Source organism: Suricata suricatta, chromosome 1 (assembly GCF_006229205.1).
Source record: "Suricata suricatta isolate VVHF042 chromosome 1, meerkat_22Aug2017_6uvM2_HiC, whole genome shotgun sequence".
NCBI lineage: Eukaryota > Metazoa > Chordata > Mammalia > Carnivora > Herpestidae > Suricata > Suricata suricatta.
In genome coordinates, this window is record NC_043700.1 from 38,472,347 (window position 1) to 38,488,686 (window position 16,340).

A 16,340-nucleotide genomic window follows, 5' to 3' on the forward strand; every position below is an offset into this window, starting at 1 on the left:
GATAAGTTGGATTTCATATAGATCAAAACTTTTTGTGCTTCAGACCACACCATCAAGAAAAGACAAGCCACAGAATGGGAGAAAATATTCATTAAGTATATATCTAAGGAGTTTTATATCTAGAATGTATAAATAACTCGTACAACTCAACAATAAAAACAAATGACTTGGTAGGAAAAGGGCAAAGGATCTGGATAGGCATTTCTTCAAAGAAAATATACAAATGGTCAATATGTGGATGAAAGATGCTGGACATCATCAGTCATTAGGAAATTACAAATCAGAACCACAAGATGACAATTTATATCTTACTAGAAATGGCTAAAATAAAAGGGACAGATAAATATTGGTAAAGATGTAGAGAAACTGAAACTCACACTTCTAGTGGTAATGTAAACTGGTGTGGCCAGTTTGGAAAAAAAATTCTGAAAGTTCTTCAAATGAGTAATTATAGAGTTACCATACAACCTAGCAACCCTACTCCTGAATTAGGAGGAATGAAAACTTGTATCTACACAAAAACTTTACACAACTATTTATAGTTACATGTTCATAATAACCAAAATGTGGGAACAGTATGTATGTGTAGTTATCAATTTCTGAATGGGTACACAAAATTTGGTATATTCATAAATGGAATGTTATTTGCCAATAAAAATAAATATACATGCTAAAATATGGACATGCCTTGAAAACAATTTGGTAGATGAAAGAAGCCAGTCAAGAAAGATCACACTTTATATGATTCCACTTATGTGAAGTGCTCTTGTATAGGCAAATCCATACAAATAAAAAGATTATTAGTGGTTGCTAGGAGACAACTATTGGTGATAGGAGGAGAGAGATGGGAACTGACTTCTAATGGTTAATTATGGATATCTTTTAGGTTGTAAAAAAAAATATCCTGAATGTAGATGATAATGATTGCTGTACAACTCTATAAAGTATATTATGAGTCACTGAATTGTATAAATCAAAAGGATAAATTGTTATGTGAATATCATTTCAGTAAAGATTGTATTTTTAAAAAGTTACAGTGAGCTTAGAAAAGAGATTAACTCTCTTTATTTTACTTTTTTCTCCTAGTAGTCATAATGGTTTACTTTTCCATAGTTTTTTTTATGTGTGTGTGTAATATGTTTTTATACTTGGGAGACCTCTTGATTATTATTTGATACTTATTTGTAACAAAAACTGTACAAACTGAAATGAAAGTTTCATATCTGTTTTGATGCCTTCGATGACTATAATACTACAACTGTTTAAATATAAATAATTCTTCAAGAAATTTTCTTTTGTAACAATACAAAATTGATTAAAAATGATAATGTTACAAGTATTTGAATTCATATCATATATTAAAGAACATCTTGGTTTTTAACTGATGATTAAATTATGCCCTCTTTTTATTTTGTTAAAAGCAAAGAATTGGAAACTGACTTGGTAAAGAATTTCTTACGTAGTCATTATTTATTCATTTTCTCAAATTCTCAGAACATAACCGAAAGACCTTGTCAAGTCATATCAACATGACTATTAAATATACTTACTACTTTTTATCTTGTTCTGATACCCTTGGTAAGGATTGGGAAGGTTGAGTTACTGTGTTTTTCAATATAGTGTTGTGAAACTATCTTTTATTAAGGTTTCTGTGCTTAAAATAAATATTCATCAAAACTTAGGGCTGCAAATTTACTTACATTATGGAAATATCTACCAAATTCATTGGCAAAGCCATTTTTCATTGTTAAAACATTCATTCAGTCTTTCATGTACATTCTGACTATGCCCTCTTTGCTAATGGAAGAGGCAAGGTTTTTAACAATAGGTATTTAGTACTTTAACTAAAATTAATCAGATAGGATGGGTTGGACTAGTTGTTTCATGTCATAGAGTAGAAGAGCAGTTGTGAGAGGGAAAGTGGGAAGTGATTACTTTTAAGATACACAGGTGTATATATTCCCAGGCAGAGCTCTACTTTTGAAGTTAAAGTGTTGTATACATGCTCTCTTAAATACATCCATGGCTTTGGATCCCTTTTAAAATCTTTATCTCCTGGAATATTTTTGCTCAACTTGAAGACTAATGTTCTACCCCACTTAGTTTTTCATGAAAAATTGCCTTGCAGAGCATACATTTTATGTTACACATATTGTGTACAGGATATTGATATGTTAGTACACTTTCTGTTCCCTTGGACCACATTTTATGAAAGAACCCATTCCTATGCCTGTTGTGGACAGATTTCTCTTGGTGTCTAGATTGAACCTCTGAATCCTTCACAACTGGCAGCTTTTACTAGTTGACTGGAGCTGGCACAGGAGATACTTCTCTGTCATGCTATCTTTATTAGTTTTCTCACTCTGACATATTTGTACCTTCTCTTTTTTGATAGCTTATGTTTTCTAATTACATTTTACATTTTTCATTTTGTTTATTAATGTAATTTTTTATTATTAAACTTATCCTTCAGTCAGCTTCAAAATATGTTTGGAAAGAATTTTTCATGAGTCTCTTGCATTTGTGTACATTTTGTGAACAAAAGCTTTGGTTGCCTTTGTTCTGGTCTACTTTTTCAAATTTTTTTTTCTAGAGTGAGCAGCTTTGGAGAATATGGTGACTAGGGCAATGCATAAATTTGTTTATAGCCTTGGATGATAAGAATTGGTTCCTTCCTTTAGAGCAGAAGTGATAGGCAGGCTTACTGCCCATTATAGTTGCTCAGATTCCCAAATCCCAGCACTCCTTTCGTGTATCACAACCCACCATGTGTGTATATCAGCTGGCCCTGCTCAGGTTCCCTGAGAATTGGGACTCCGGAAACTGGAGCAGGAAAATTCTGTCATTTTGGCTACTCCTATTGTTGTAATAGGTTTCTGTGCCTCTCACTCTGGAATGTTATTACTTTATCTGGTAATGTGTGAGATAGTTATAGACTAGTTTGTTAGCTTGAAAGTGGGTAAAATCTAAGAACTTTCACAGTTATTGACAATATGTAGGAAATACAAAGAAGCAAATAAATAGCTACTGGAGTTCAGCTAAGAAATGCCATTTTATCCATGTTTTTCATTAAAAACTAACATATAAATCATATATAAATATAGCATAAATTTCTCAGAATTTTTTAGATTAAAATAGAGATTTGCCATAATTCTGCTATTTATACTTAATGACTGTTTTGAAAGAATAATAAGCCATCTGTTTCATATATGCATACAGGTTTGAATTATATGTACGTGTGGATGTGTAAACATATATGGGATGTGTGTATTCATGTTTGGAAAAACCAAATCAGTCTTACTTTCCTTAATCATGTTTTTAAGAATTCCATGTATGACATTATGATATATTATTTGCCTCTATTCCAGAATATTGGAAAGAAGATGACCTGCCAAGAGTTCATTGCAAACCTCCAAGGGGTAAATGAAGGTGGTGATTTCTCCAAGGAACTACTGAAAGTAAGCATTGAAATGTTGGTTTTTAAAATATGCTTATATTTATCTTTCTGCTTATTTTTAAATCTAAAATAGATAGGCTAAGGACCACTTAAGTATTTTGGTTTTTGCTTTTGGTTTTGTTGGTGATATTTCTGTGGGGCCGCATCCTTGATGTGGCAGACTGCAAGTACCCTTCAGTGAATTTATGCTGAAAGTTCACATTGTAATCAATAATACTGACATAATAAGTAGATTTGGAATAATTGGTGATTTATAGTGGGCAGTTTTTGATTTATTTGTAAGCATACTGTCAGAACTTAAGATCACAAAGGTATATTCACTATGGAAACAAAAAAACATTTACATGATATAATGGAAGCAGTTCTGACTGTATTCAGTCTCTACTTACAGAGCCACTTAGGTTGTCTTCGGATATGTAAGTAATTGTAGAATATCTGAATTATTTGTACTCAACTTTATTATTGGCAACATTCAGCATGCTTTTCCCTATCAGATTTTCAAGGAGACAACAAAATCAGCCTTGGAATTCATAACATTCTATATCAGTATAGACAAGACATATATTTGATTAAATATAAAATTGTGATTGATAATAGATGTGAATATTTTACAAGTTCAGGATAAGATATGTGTGTTGACAGATATCTATTTGATTCTAGCCTTTTCTAAAACTTTGTGCATATGTAGACTTCTTTAGCAGTTCCTTTGAATTTGCTAAGGAAAACACATGTGAATTATGGTATGATCTTTCTTGCTCTCTCAATAAATAAACATTGAAAATCAAGAAATGAAAATTGACAGCAAAATTTTCACAGTGAAGCTTTTAGATTTTATTGATAGGCTTATGGTAACATGCATAACTGTAGATGAATTATTGGGCAGATTTAGAACGTGTTTGATGGAGCTGTCTGAAACCAAATGTAATTAACATACAGTCCAGTGGCTGCCGTTCACCTTGGGTAAACATATGTTCTTTGATTTACTCTGCCAAGAATTTGCTGGATGATTTGTTACAGTTGAGACTATATTGAGGAATGTTTATAAACCTCAGAGGGGGAAAACATGTATTATACTTTTTTATTTACTGTAGGAAGATGACAGTGAAATAACACCGAAAGTGATGGTGGCATTTAGCATGGAAATTGTCAAGTAAAATACTGATTCTCTTTCATAGCAAACCTCAGCCACTCACCCACTTAAGATGAGGGTTTAACATTTCAGAAAGATTCTGGATTTTACTGCAGATTTCAGTGAAGAGAAGGTTTTCTTTTTGGGTTTTTTGTTATTTTTTTGTTTTATTTCTCTTTTTGGTGTGGCCCTCCTTCTCCTCCCTCCTCTTCTCCCTCCCTTACTACTTCTGTTTCTATTTATTTATGTCGTTTTCTTTCTCTCGTTTTTCTTTTTGTCTGTTTTCTTTCTTGTCTCTCGTCTCTCTTTCTCAGACCCTCTTCCTCAGTGTCTTTCTCAGTGGCTATCTCTTGATTCTCTTCAGAGATAAATTAATAGGTGGAATTCAAATTAATATTTGAATTTTTATGGAAAATGATTATACACATGCCATACAGATAACATACATACAGATAAACAGAAAACATTTGGTATCATCTTACAAGGTTCTCAGTAACCTATTCCTTTCTGTGTTTCACCCTCCAACTTAAAAATTACAGGCATATACATTATTTTTAATTTATGAGGTAACATGCTTAAAATTAAATGGATTGAACTGAGTTTTTCATTGATAACATAGTGATATTATTACTTTTAGATTCTTTGGATCCAAAGTAGCATTTGTTTTTTTGTTTATTAATTTAGAGAGGGAGGGAGAGAGAGAGAGAGAGAGAGAGAGAGGAGAGAACGTGAGCATGGAAGGGGACAGAGAGAGAGGGAGAGAGAGATAATCCCCAGCAGGCTACATGCTGTCAGCACAGAGCCTGATGCTGGGCTCAACCTCATGAACCATCAGATCATGACCTGAGCTGAAATCAAGAGTTGTATGTAGGCTTTAACTGACTGGACCACCCAGGCACCCTAGATTTTGAATTTATGTCTCTTCAGATTTCTTTGGGCTGACAGTAACATTTCAAATTATGTCTATTGTTTACTATGGTTGGGTAGTAGAGAATATTTATTGAAGGCCCACTGTGCATTCAGTGGGTGTTATGGATTTGGAGAACTTGCTAGACCTAAATGGACCCACTGTCCTTACAAATTATTGAGAAGGCTGGATGGTTTTTTTTTCCCTTAAAGTGAATAGTTATTCCATATTAAAATTAAAACATAAACTGATTCTGCTTGTTTTCAACAGAAAGTTACCAAAAAAGATAAACTGAAAATTTCAATGTATTTATTTTTTTTTAAATTTTTAACGTTTACTCTCTCATTTTAGAGAGAGTACCAGCAGGGGTGGGGCAGAGAGAGAGAAAGGGAGACACAGAATCTGAAGCAGATTCCAGATTCTGAGCTGAAGTCAGATGTTTAACTTACTGAGCCACCCAGGCACCCTAACCTTAATGTATTTAGTATGAAAACTGAATAATTTATTTCAAGGCTTTTATTCAGAGACTTAAATTAATATTTTGCTTTAATTTTGCCTTGGACTGCATTAAAGGCATAGATGATACATTGAGCTCTTCTTTTAGTTTACAATTCTGCAGCAGTTTCCCATTTCACTCGAATGACCCAAGCAGATAAATGAATGCTTTGTGCAAATAAGAATGTTTCCTCTGCAAGTTGCTTTGAGAATAAATTCTAGATACCTATTGTATTAAGTAGAATAATTTGGATACCAAATGACAACCCATGATAGAATATTATTTAATTTCTTTAAAGTTGAAGTCTGGCTGGGAAAATAGATGTTTGAGATAGGCCTTAGAAATATAGGTACGATTTTACTAGTAGACTTATTTTGGATTTTAGTTAGATGATTATTCTATTTCATCTTTCAACCCCTTTGTCACCCATAAACATTAATGTTCTCTGTCATAAGTACCTCTCCTTATTACTTCACCAAATGAAGACAGCGCTTCATTTAACAAAATATGCCAAACCATCTGGCATGTTTCGCGGCTCTGTAGGCACTGCCCATCCCAACACTTGGATGTGGTTTGTGCTTAAGCATCCTTAGGACAATGTGGAAAAGAAGGGAGGATGGAGATTCTGTTTTTAGTTCTGACAGAATAAGGCATTCCTAAGATTTTATAATAAGTAATAAAACCCTTAAGTACATGAATAGAGAGGGATGAGAATGTAAAATGTGGGCCAGCTCTGGATTGGAGACTGAAGTTTCTGAGAGACACTGTCAGGCGGTGATTATAATTATAGACTCGGGAGTTATACTGACTGAGTTCTCATCCCAGCTCCAGCTGAGGAACTATAAGTAAATTCATTGAAACTTAGTCCCTTAATTTCGTCTTTTGTAAAATAGAAGATTTTATTAGTACCATCTCATCAGTTGTTTTAATAATTGAATGAGTTAATATATAAAGCCTTTAGAGTCCTCGCATGTAATAAATGCTATATGTGTTAGCTATTATATATTTTTATTTTAAATATTAATTTATTTTTTACCAGCTTGAAGTAGACTGGGAAGAGCCTCCATTCCTTCAGGGTTTAGATCTCAAGTGTTTTTACAACTACTAGGACCAAGTAGTTTTTACAACTACTAGGATTAATTAATATCATTTTTAATGTACAAAACCTCTATTGCCCATCCTTTTTTAGCCTAAGCATACACATTCTCTTGCTGTTTCAAAGGGATCATCTGTGAACTTGATGTTGAGCATTTCCTCCTTTTGTGGTAAGATTTTTAACTGTCACCATTTATGGCTTCCTTTCTTTCCAAAGACTTGTTGGTTCCACTTCTTGCACTGTTGGCAGGAATGCAGACTGGTGTAGCCACTCTGGAGAACAGTATGGAAGTTACTCAAAAACTTAAAAACAGAACTACCCTACAATCCAGCAATTGTACTACTAGGTATTCACCCAAAGGTTACAAAAATACTGATTTGAAGGGGCACATGCACTTCAATGTTTATAGCAGCATTATCAGTAATAAACTATGGAGAGAGCCCAAAAGTCCATTGCTTCATGAATGATTAAAGAAGATGCGGTATGTGTGTGTGTGTGTGTGTGTGTGTACACCATATATATATACACACACACACCCATATGTACACACACACACACACACACACACACACACACATACAGTGGACTATTACTCAGCCATCAAAAAATGAAATCTTGCCATTTGCAATGACATGGATGGAGCTAGAGAGTATTATGCTAAGCAAAATAAGTCAGTCAGAAAAAGACAACTACCATACGATTTCATTCATATGAGGAATTTCAGAAACAAAATAGATGAACGAATGGAAAGGGGGAGAAAAGAAAGTGAGAGGAAAACAGACTCTTAAGGATAAAGAACAAACAGGATTGATATAGGTGTTGGATGGGGGCGCTAAACGGGTGATGGACTTTAAGGAGGGCACTTACTGTGGTGAGCACTAGAGTGATGAACCATGAATTCTACTTCTGAAACCAATGTTGCACTGTATGTTAACTAACTAGAATTTTAAAAAAAAAAAGACTTGTTGGTTCTAAAGAAGGGCCATCAAAATTTTCCACAAGAAACATTTGTTCCATAAAGTCTGTCTTAACATTGTGGAGGCATTTGAAAATAAACATTGGTTAACCCTATATTTTCCTTGCCTTTTTACCTTGTTTACAATGGGTTATTTCCCCTGGACCTTATCCCTCTTGCCCCACTCTTTTATATCTTATATTTGGTTTGGGTCTTTGAGTCTGCAAGAATGGTGGTCCTGCTCCTTCTTTCTTGGGACTGTTTGGAGAAAACGTAAGAGAGGAGGTGGACATCTAGCAACGTTTCTTCCCCACCCCCGCCCCCAGAGTTTTAGACACTTCAAATAATTCACATCTCCATTAATATCCCAGGATTATTTTGGGATCTTTAAAGAGGACAAGAACTAATCTCCTTCCTCAAAAGTTCTTCCAGATTCCAGGACCAGTTTATGTTTGGACTTAACCTGTTCTATGAGTTTTATTTTATCTGAGTTTCCTGTGAATCTCTATTCTTGGCTGTAACAGAAAAGCCACATTTTAATCTTCATCTATTCTACTTTCCATTTCTAACACTGTGATAATCCTTAATTTCTCATTACATATAGGGGGAAACATAGCAACCTTGGGTGATAGCCACAAGTTATTTAAATAGTTAGAGGGGAAGTAGCCATTTCAAAATACATTCACATGAAATTGGGGGAGAAGTAAAAAGAAATGAGACAGAAGAAGCAGCCAGTGAAAAGTGTCATAGAAACAGATAGGGTAGAAAGTAGGTTTATTGGCTTCATGATTTCATTTTGGGTAGCTCCAGACTGAGGATTTTTACAGTGGAAAATGAAACCATAGTTATTTTTTATCTCAGCTTTCTTATTGCCACCTTCCATTTGATACTCAGGTAAAGTTCTTTATATTTTTATCGTTGTCATAGTTAGGTCTTTAGTTTTATTTTTTTCTTGAGCAGCAAATGAATTCAATAGGTGCCAATGGGAATTAGGGGGAAAAATAGCTAGGGGCACCTGGGTGGCTCAGCCAGTGAAGCATCCAACTCTTGATTTTGATTCAGGTTATGATCTCACAGTTTGTGAGATTGAGCCCCGCATCTCATAGAGCCTGCTTGGGATTCTCTCTCTCCCTCTCTGCCACTCCCCTGCTCTCAGGCTCTCTCTCTCTCTCTGTCTCTCTCTCAAAACAAATAAACATTTTTTTAAAGAAAAAAATTAGCTAATGAAATCTCTTATGAATTTTTCTGTCATCTTAATGATGGACCGGGTAGAATCAACAAGACACCCAAGTCTCTCAAAGTGATTCTAACATAAATAAAACACAAAACTGAGTACAATTTTCAGAGTGTTTTGAAGCATACCTCCTTTGCCTCCTTTTAAATCTGCTCATATACACAAAATTGCTTGGGCAAGACAATAACATACCATCCTATCAGGCTATTGCTTGTGATTAGATGTTAGGCTTTAGAATATTCTTCAGAAAATTAATTTTTTGGATGGAAATTTTTGCACTTAGATCCTTTACTTGGGAATTTATTAACCCTGAAACTAATTTGCAGTCTCTTAAGGGAAGACTAAAAGTTTTCATTCTCTCAGGTATGTTGTTAACATGAAGTGTGCATGTGTGTGTGTGTGAAGATTGTGGGGTGGGGGGGGAATGTCAGTTAAATTGACAGAACATAAATCGGTATGTCTGGTGTAGTGGAATTCATATGCTTCATTTCACTAATAGAATGGTAAATAACATAGTGAATTAGATTATTAAGTATTATATTGGTCAGAATCCCAATAAAAGTTGTTATTCAGATGTGTTTGTTTTCCCTTAGCTTTCAAAAAAGACAGAATTTAGGTGAGATTTTTTTAAAAGAAATGTCTAAGGATATACAGGTTATGTGTATCCAATCTTTAACATATGTAGTTGGCTGAAAGCATTATGTTTTGTTCAAAATGCTGTTTTCTTATTTGGTATTCTTAGGGAAAAATATTTTCCCTAAGAAATGATGGAGAAATTACCCAGGAGGGTAATGTTTAAACAAAGGTTTAAAAGGTTAGCAAAGAAAAGTACATTTTGTTTAATTTTCAAGCTTTTATTTAAATTTCAGTTAACATACAGTGTAACATTAGTTTCAGGTGTAGAGTCTAGTGATTCATCACTTACATACAATACCTAATGCTCTGCACAAGTGTCCTCCGTAATACCCACCACCCATTTAACCAGTCCTCCTGCCCGCCTCCCCTCCAATAACCCTCAGTTTGTTCTCTATGATTACAAGTCTGTTTTCTGGTTTGCCTCTCTCTCGCTCATTCTCTCTCTCTCTCTCTGTCTCTCGCTCTCTTGCTCGCTCTCTCTCACCTGCTGTGTTCACCAGTTTTGTTTCCTAAATTCCACATATGAGGGAAATCATATATTTATCTTTCTCTGATTTATTTTGCTTAGCTTAATACTCTCTAGATCCATCCACATCATTGCAAATGACAAGATTTCATTCCTTTATGACTAATTTTCCATTATATATACACACATATATACATATATATGTATATACACACATACACACGCACACACATATGCACACACACGAATACACATCACATTGTTATCCATTCATCAGTCAGTGCACATTTGGGCTCTTTCCATAATGTGGCTATTGTTGATAATGCATGTATGCATTTGAATTAGTGTTTTTATAGGTTTTGGGTAAAGACTTAGTAGCATGATTTCTAGATCATAGGGTAGTTCTAATTTTAACTTTTTGAGGAAACACCATACAGTTTTCCGCAGAAGCTGCACCAATTTACATTCCTACCAACAGTGTAAGAGGATTCCCCTTTCACCTTATCCTTGCAACATTTCTTGTTTCCTGTGTTGTTAACTTTAGCCAGTCTGACAGGTGTGAGCTGGTATCTCATCGTGGTTTTGATTTTTATTTCCCTGATGATGAGTGATATTGAGCATCTTTACATGTGTCTGTTAGCCATCTGGATGTCTTCTCTGGAAAAGTATCTATTCATGTCTTCTGTCCATTTCTTCACTGGATTATTTGTTTTTTAGGTGTTGAGTTTGATCAATTCTTTGTAGCTTTTGGATACTAACCCTTGATCTGATATGTCATTTGCAAATATCTTTTCCCCATTGTATGGGTTTCCTTTTAGTTTTGCTGTGCATAAGCTTTTCATCTTAATGACGTCCCAATAGTTCATTTTTGCTTTTCTTTCCCTCGACTAGGAAATATAAAATTATACTGTGAAGGTTCAAAACCATAAGACTTTTCAATCAGTAACAGTTGTATTTAAGGGTAAACAAACAACAAAATCAATCATTCATTACACATAGCAGTAAGTGGTATTTTCCTAATCTCAAACCCCAAAACAGTGGTACCTGTTTCACGCAGTGTGACATCAAGAGCTGTAAGGATTCTTCTTAAAAAGAGAGCAAAACCAGCCCACGTCACTGTTTATTCTGTTTATCTAATTCAGCTCATGACCCTTTCAGCTAGGGAGGAGGTTGAAAATTTAATATTGAAAATTGCCCTACTTTTTTTTTTTAATCCCAAAAAGCTGACCTTACGCAACATTCTGCACCCTGACTACGTAAACCATTGTTGCTGTCTACTTTTTAATCTTTAGTTTCAGTGTTATCTGAGGACAGATAAACTAGAGAAATCTGAACAAAGTCAGGTCTTATTAATGTTAGTACGCTGGTTATGATACTATACTATAGTTTTACCAATGTTACCTAGGTAAAACATAGAAGAAATGTATCATTTCTTACAAGTACATGCAGATCTATAATTATCTTGGTAAAACTTTCAATAAAGATAAGTCCCACTTAAAAAAAAAAGAAAAGAAAAGGAAAATGGGCCTGTTCTCTCCATTCAGAGATTTTTGGCATCATATAAATTAGCTTAGTGAAATTTTACTACTCTTGTCTTTTGTTTCCAGTGCCAAATATCATGATCAACAGCTTAGGCATAATAGCAGTAACATTAAAAACAATAGTATATTAAGATAAAGGCAATGGCTATTATTTTCCAGTGTTGATAACTGGAAAGTCACATAAATCTATTTTTAAAAACAATATTATTACTCTAGATGCTGTAGAGAATTGTTGGAAAGATGTGGGAGTAAAAATGGAAAAGATGGTGAAGAAATGATCTGTCCCTGAGAGAAGGAATAGTGGCTTGAATGTGGGTGGTGACACTGTTGAGAAAAACATATTCACTATTGAATTATTTTCAGTTTGTTATTAGAATTTCTGTTGCTAAATTTCCTCTGAATTGCCCTCTTCCTCCTCCTATATCACCTGCATTCTAAACTGTGAAGAAGAGCAATAAAAAGTAGAAAAACCCTAATTGTTTCTTCTGAGTTAATGTTTGATCTGTTAGGCCAAATGTGATGGTAGATTTTGTGGCTCTGTGAAGTAAATAGTGTCATATTTGGAAAAAGCAAGCCCAATATTTTACCTTCACCAGGCAGTTAACTTTTTTCAGTTTCCTTATGTATAACATGGATAATAATACTTTCCTCTAAGAGTGTTGATGAGGATTAAATAAGATGATATGTGTTTACTCCCTCTCTCTCTGCCCCTTTTCTTCTCTCTTTCTTTCTCTCTGGATCTCAAAATAAACATTTTTAAAAAAGGGGGCACCTGGGTGGCTCAGTCAATTAAGCATCCAACTCTTGATTTCAGCTCAGGTCATGATCTTGTGGTTTGTGGGATTGGGCGATTGGGCCTTGCTGACTGATCATAGCCCTCTCTCTGTCTCTCTCTCTCTCTGCCCCTCTCTCTCTCTCTCTCTCTCTCTCTCTCTCTCTGCCCCTCTCTCTCTCTCTCTCTGCCCCCCTCTCTCTCTCTCTGCCCCTCTCTCCCTCATGTACACTCTGTGTGTCCCTCTATCCAAATAAATAAACATTTAAAAATATATATGCATTGAGTGGCTACTAGCATTGTGTCATTTAAGTTCATAAATGTTAGCTTTTTTGTTTTTTCTACTGCTCTAGTTTTTGTGACTAGGTTGTGAAGGTCACTGGACTTGGAGCCTATCTTAATGCTGCCAGTGGTGGACTAGTGGTGGAACTTTGGTGTGATCATTTTACCTCTTTGTGCCTTAGTTTCTTCATTTGTAAAATAAGAAAATTCAGGCCATGTCCATAATCGATTTGGGCTCCTATAGCCCACAGTGTCTAGGACCCAGCCCTGCTCTGTCACTGCTACTTGCCGCCTGGACCAGAATTTCTTGCTCTGTTTTTCTGTTGTGCCCTTATCTTTTGAGCTAAATATTCATGGCAGGGAAGTTAAAAAAATCCCACAGTTGATCTTGAAGGTACATTTCAATCCGAGTATTGGAAGCATTCTTAACATTAATTTTTTCTTCATAAATTCAAATCATATCTCTCAAATTTTAACTTATATATATTGTATTTACTGGTTTAGAAAAAGAAGTGTGTACTTAATAGTGAAAGTTCAGATTTAAATCCGGGAAAATTACCTTTGTGGTAGCAGCATTGTCAAGGAATAAATCCTACAGAATTCTATGGGAGGAAGAAGCAGGCTGCAGTCTGAAAAAAACATCTGAACTTGTTATAAATGAAAAGCTTGAAGAGAATTCTCAAAAATACTTGATCTGAGTTATATTTGGAGTATGTAGTTGAAAATAGGAACTTATGGGTGGTATTTAAGTGTAGCTAAAAAAAGAGCATCAACTGTTGCCTAGAGTAGGTGAGTTCTCTCAGAGAGAAGGTCATGGAAACCTGGTAGCAACAGTATCTATGGAGGAAAAGGGCTTGGATGCTTATCCTGGTATAGGTAGGAGAGCTTTTAAAGAGGAAAAACTATGTTAGCAAGCTTTTTTAAGAGAAAAGCTTTAAAGGTTCTTGTTTAAAATGTGGAATATTGTTTTTTTCAGTGAAATGAATCAAGCTGAGTTGTGACGAAAGGTTCATGGTGTGTTTCTGCTTCTGCTTTCCCAATGGAGATCTTGAAGCATGCTTTGCTTCTAGTCATGTGCTTGTCATGAACAGAATAATGATGCTGCCTTTCATATGGTTTAGACCTTGAATGAAAAATGGTAACTATAATGAGGATAATACTTTGAAGTAGCTTAAAATCCACAAATCATGTTCATGGTTTTAAATATATATAATACATATACATATGTGTGTGTGTGTGTGTGTGTGTGTGTATCAAAAAGAAGTCTGGTAGAACATTTTAACAGAACAGATGCTACTTAAAAAGTACAAACAGATTTTTAACAAAAAAAAAAAAAAGGAAAGGGAAAAATGTTTGAGTAGGGGAGGTGGTAATCATTAAGGGTACTTTAGTGGAATATTAATGATTTTCAGAGAGATTGTTCTTAATTTGATTTTGAAGAAGTGCTACAAAATTTCATATTCAGATAAATCTATGGAAATTAGATTGTATGTTCAGAGATTTTTTAAAATATCATAACATAACCTGTCTAGGTTGCCGCTCCTTTCACTGAAGTATGAACATGTGATATTAATGAGTGTAATGGGTCACTGTGAATTCAAACCATTCTCCTTTTGTTTATGGTACCTGGGAATGGATTCCTTAGGAGTGACGTGCTTTTTTTTTTTTTTAACAGGTTTGTAATCCTGTGGTAAACAAACTATCAGTAAATATTGTATTCTAAACACAGTGTTTACCTATCCATTAAGGATATGGGGAAACAGATTTTAATTTAAAGGCATTTTTAGCTGTATAATAAAAAATGCCATAAATGGAAACAGTTTTTGTGGTGGTATTAATGCTTTGCTTATGTAAAGGTCAGTTGTCTGATAAAGACTCTGAAGGTTGAAAGTACATAAAAAATTAAAATAAAAACTCTGAACAGCAGAATAAATGAGTGTTATAGCATCTGTGTAACAAACCTTAAAATTTTACTTAGACCCTCATTTGTGGCCTATTTTTGATGATAACCACAATGTTTCCTTCAAAAATTTGTGCTAATCTTTTTCCTTGGTATATCCTAAGCAAATGACCATGCAGACACTGGTGGATACCAGTATATAAACAACAGCTTAAAGCTATGGACTGGCTGGGAACCCCCACTGATCATCTCTGAGCTAGTTCTCTACTGACAAAGTAATAGCCACATCCAGTTGATTTTTCTAAAACAAACTTAATAAAACACAAGTGTTTAGGTTGTTTAAATTTTTTAGCTATATTATTTTAAACAAATATTATCCCAGTTAGCCATAAATTATAAGGATGAAGTTGAAGGGAGTGCTGTTAGCTATATGGACACTAGCAAGAAGTGATTTGATCATGAGGTAAAGAGAAAATGAAACCTTAAAAAGCATTGGTTCTTCAGTTGGAACATCTAGAATTGTTTTGACAAAGGATAGGCAAATCTGTGTAGTCAAACAGCTTCTCAGAGAGTGGCTCTATTCAGAATAATGGATGTACTTAATGAGTCTTCAGAAACGTTGGATTATTTAGCTTAAGGAGACAGTGTGAAATAGATTTGGAAAGATTGCCAACAAAACTATTTTATAAAGATTTTGGCATTAGAAATTATCTTCAATTAGAAAATCTACTATTGTAGAATAATTAATATCTCTACTCATTTTTGAACTCCATTCCCTGTCAGTGTTGGATTTTTTTGTTGTTAATTTAAAGTTTTTGTTTATTTTCATTGTATTAACATTTGTCGTACCTCAGACTTTTCATAGATAGCAGCATAGTTGTTGTGTTGTAACACTGCTTTCTCAGAAACACCAGGAAACAGCATTTTCCCAGATGTCCCAAGGGAGTGTTTACTGGATGATGTAGGTACACAAACCTTCCCCTTGACATTATATATTCCTGTAGTTCTCCCTCATCATCTCAGCTACCTGTTGAAAATTCAGATACTTTCATATGCTGTTGAATTCTATTTGCTAGTATCTTGTTGAGTATTTTTGCATCTGTATTCATTAAGGATATTGGTCTGTAGTTCTCTTTTTTTGCTGGGTCTCTGTCTGGTTTGGGTATCAAGGTGATGCTGGCTTCGTAGAATGAGTTTGGAAGCTTTCCTTCTATTTCTATTTTTTGGAATAGTTTGAGAAGAATGGGTATGAGCTCTGCTGTAAATGTCTGGTAGAATTCCCCTGGGAATCCATCTGGCCCTGGGCTCTTATTCGTTGGGAGATTTTTGATAACGGATTCAATTTCTTCACTGGTTATTGGTCTATTCATGTTTTCTATCTCTTCCTGTTTGAATTTTGGCAGTACATGTGTATTTAGGAATTTGTCCATTCTGTGTTGTCCAGTTTGTTGGCATATAATTTTTCATAG

At 34.6% G+C, this 16,340-nt stretch overlaps 1 protein-coding gene across 3 annotated transcripts in view; it reads left to right on the forward strand.

The window, feature by feature from the left end:
• PSD3 (pleckstrin and Sec7 domain containing 3) overlaps positions 1–16,340 on the forward strand; it is a 442,746-nt gene that overhangs the window by 94,682 nt on the left and 331,724 nt on the right. For all 3 annotated transcript variants that reach the window (XM_029936893.1, XM_029936887.1, XM_029936888.1), the window contains exon 6: positions 3,369–3,458. In XM_029936893.1, the coding sequence (XP_029792753.1) occupies positions 3,369–3,458 (90 nt within the window). The remainder of the gene's footprint in view (positions 1–3,368; positions 3,459–16,340) is intronic.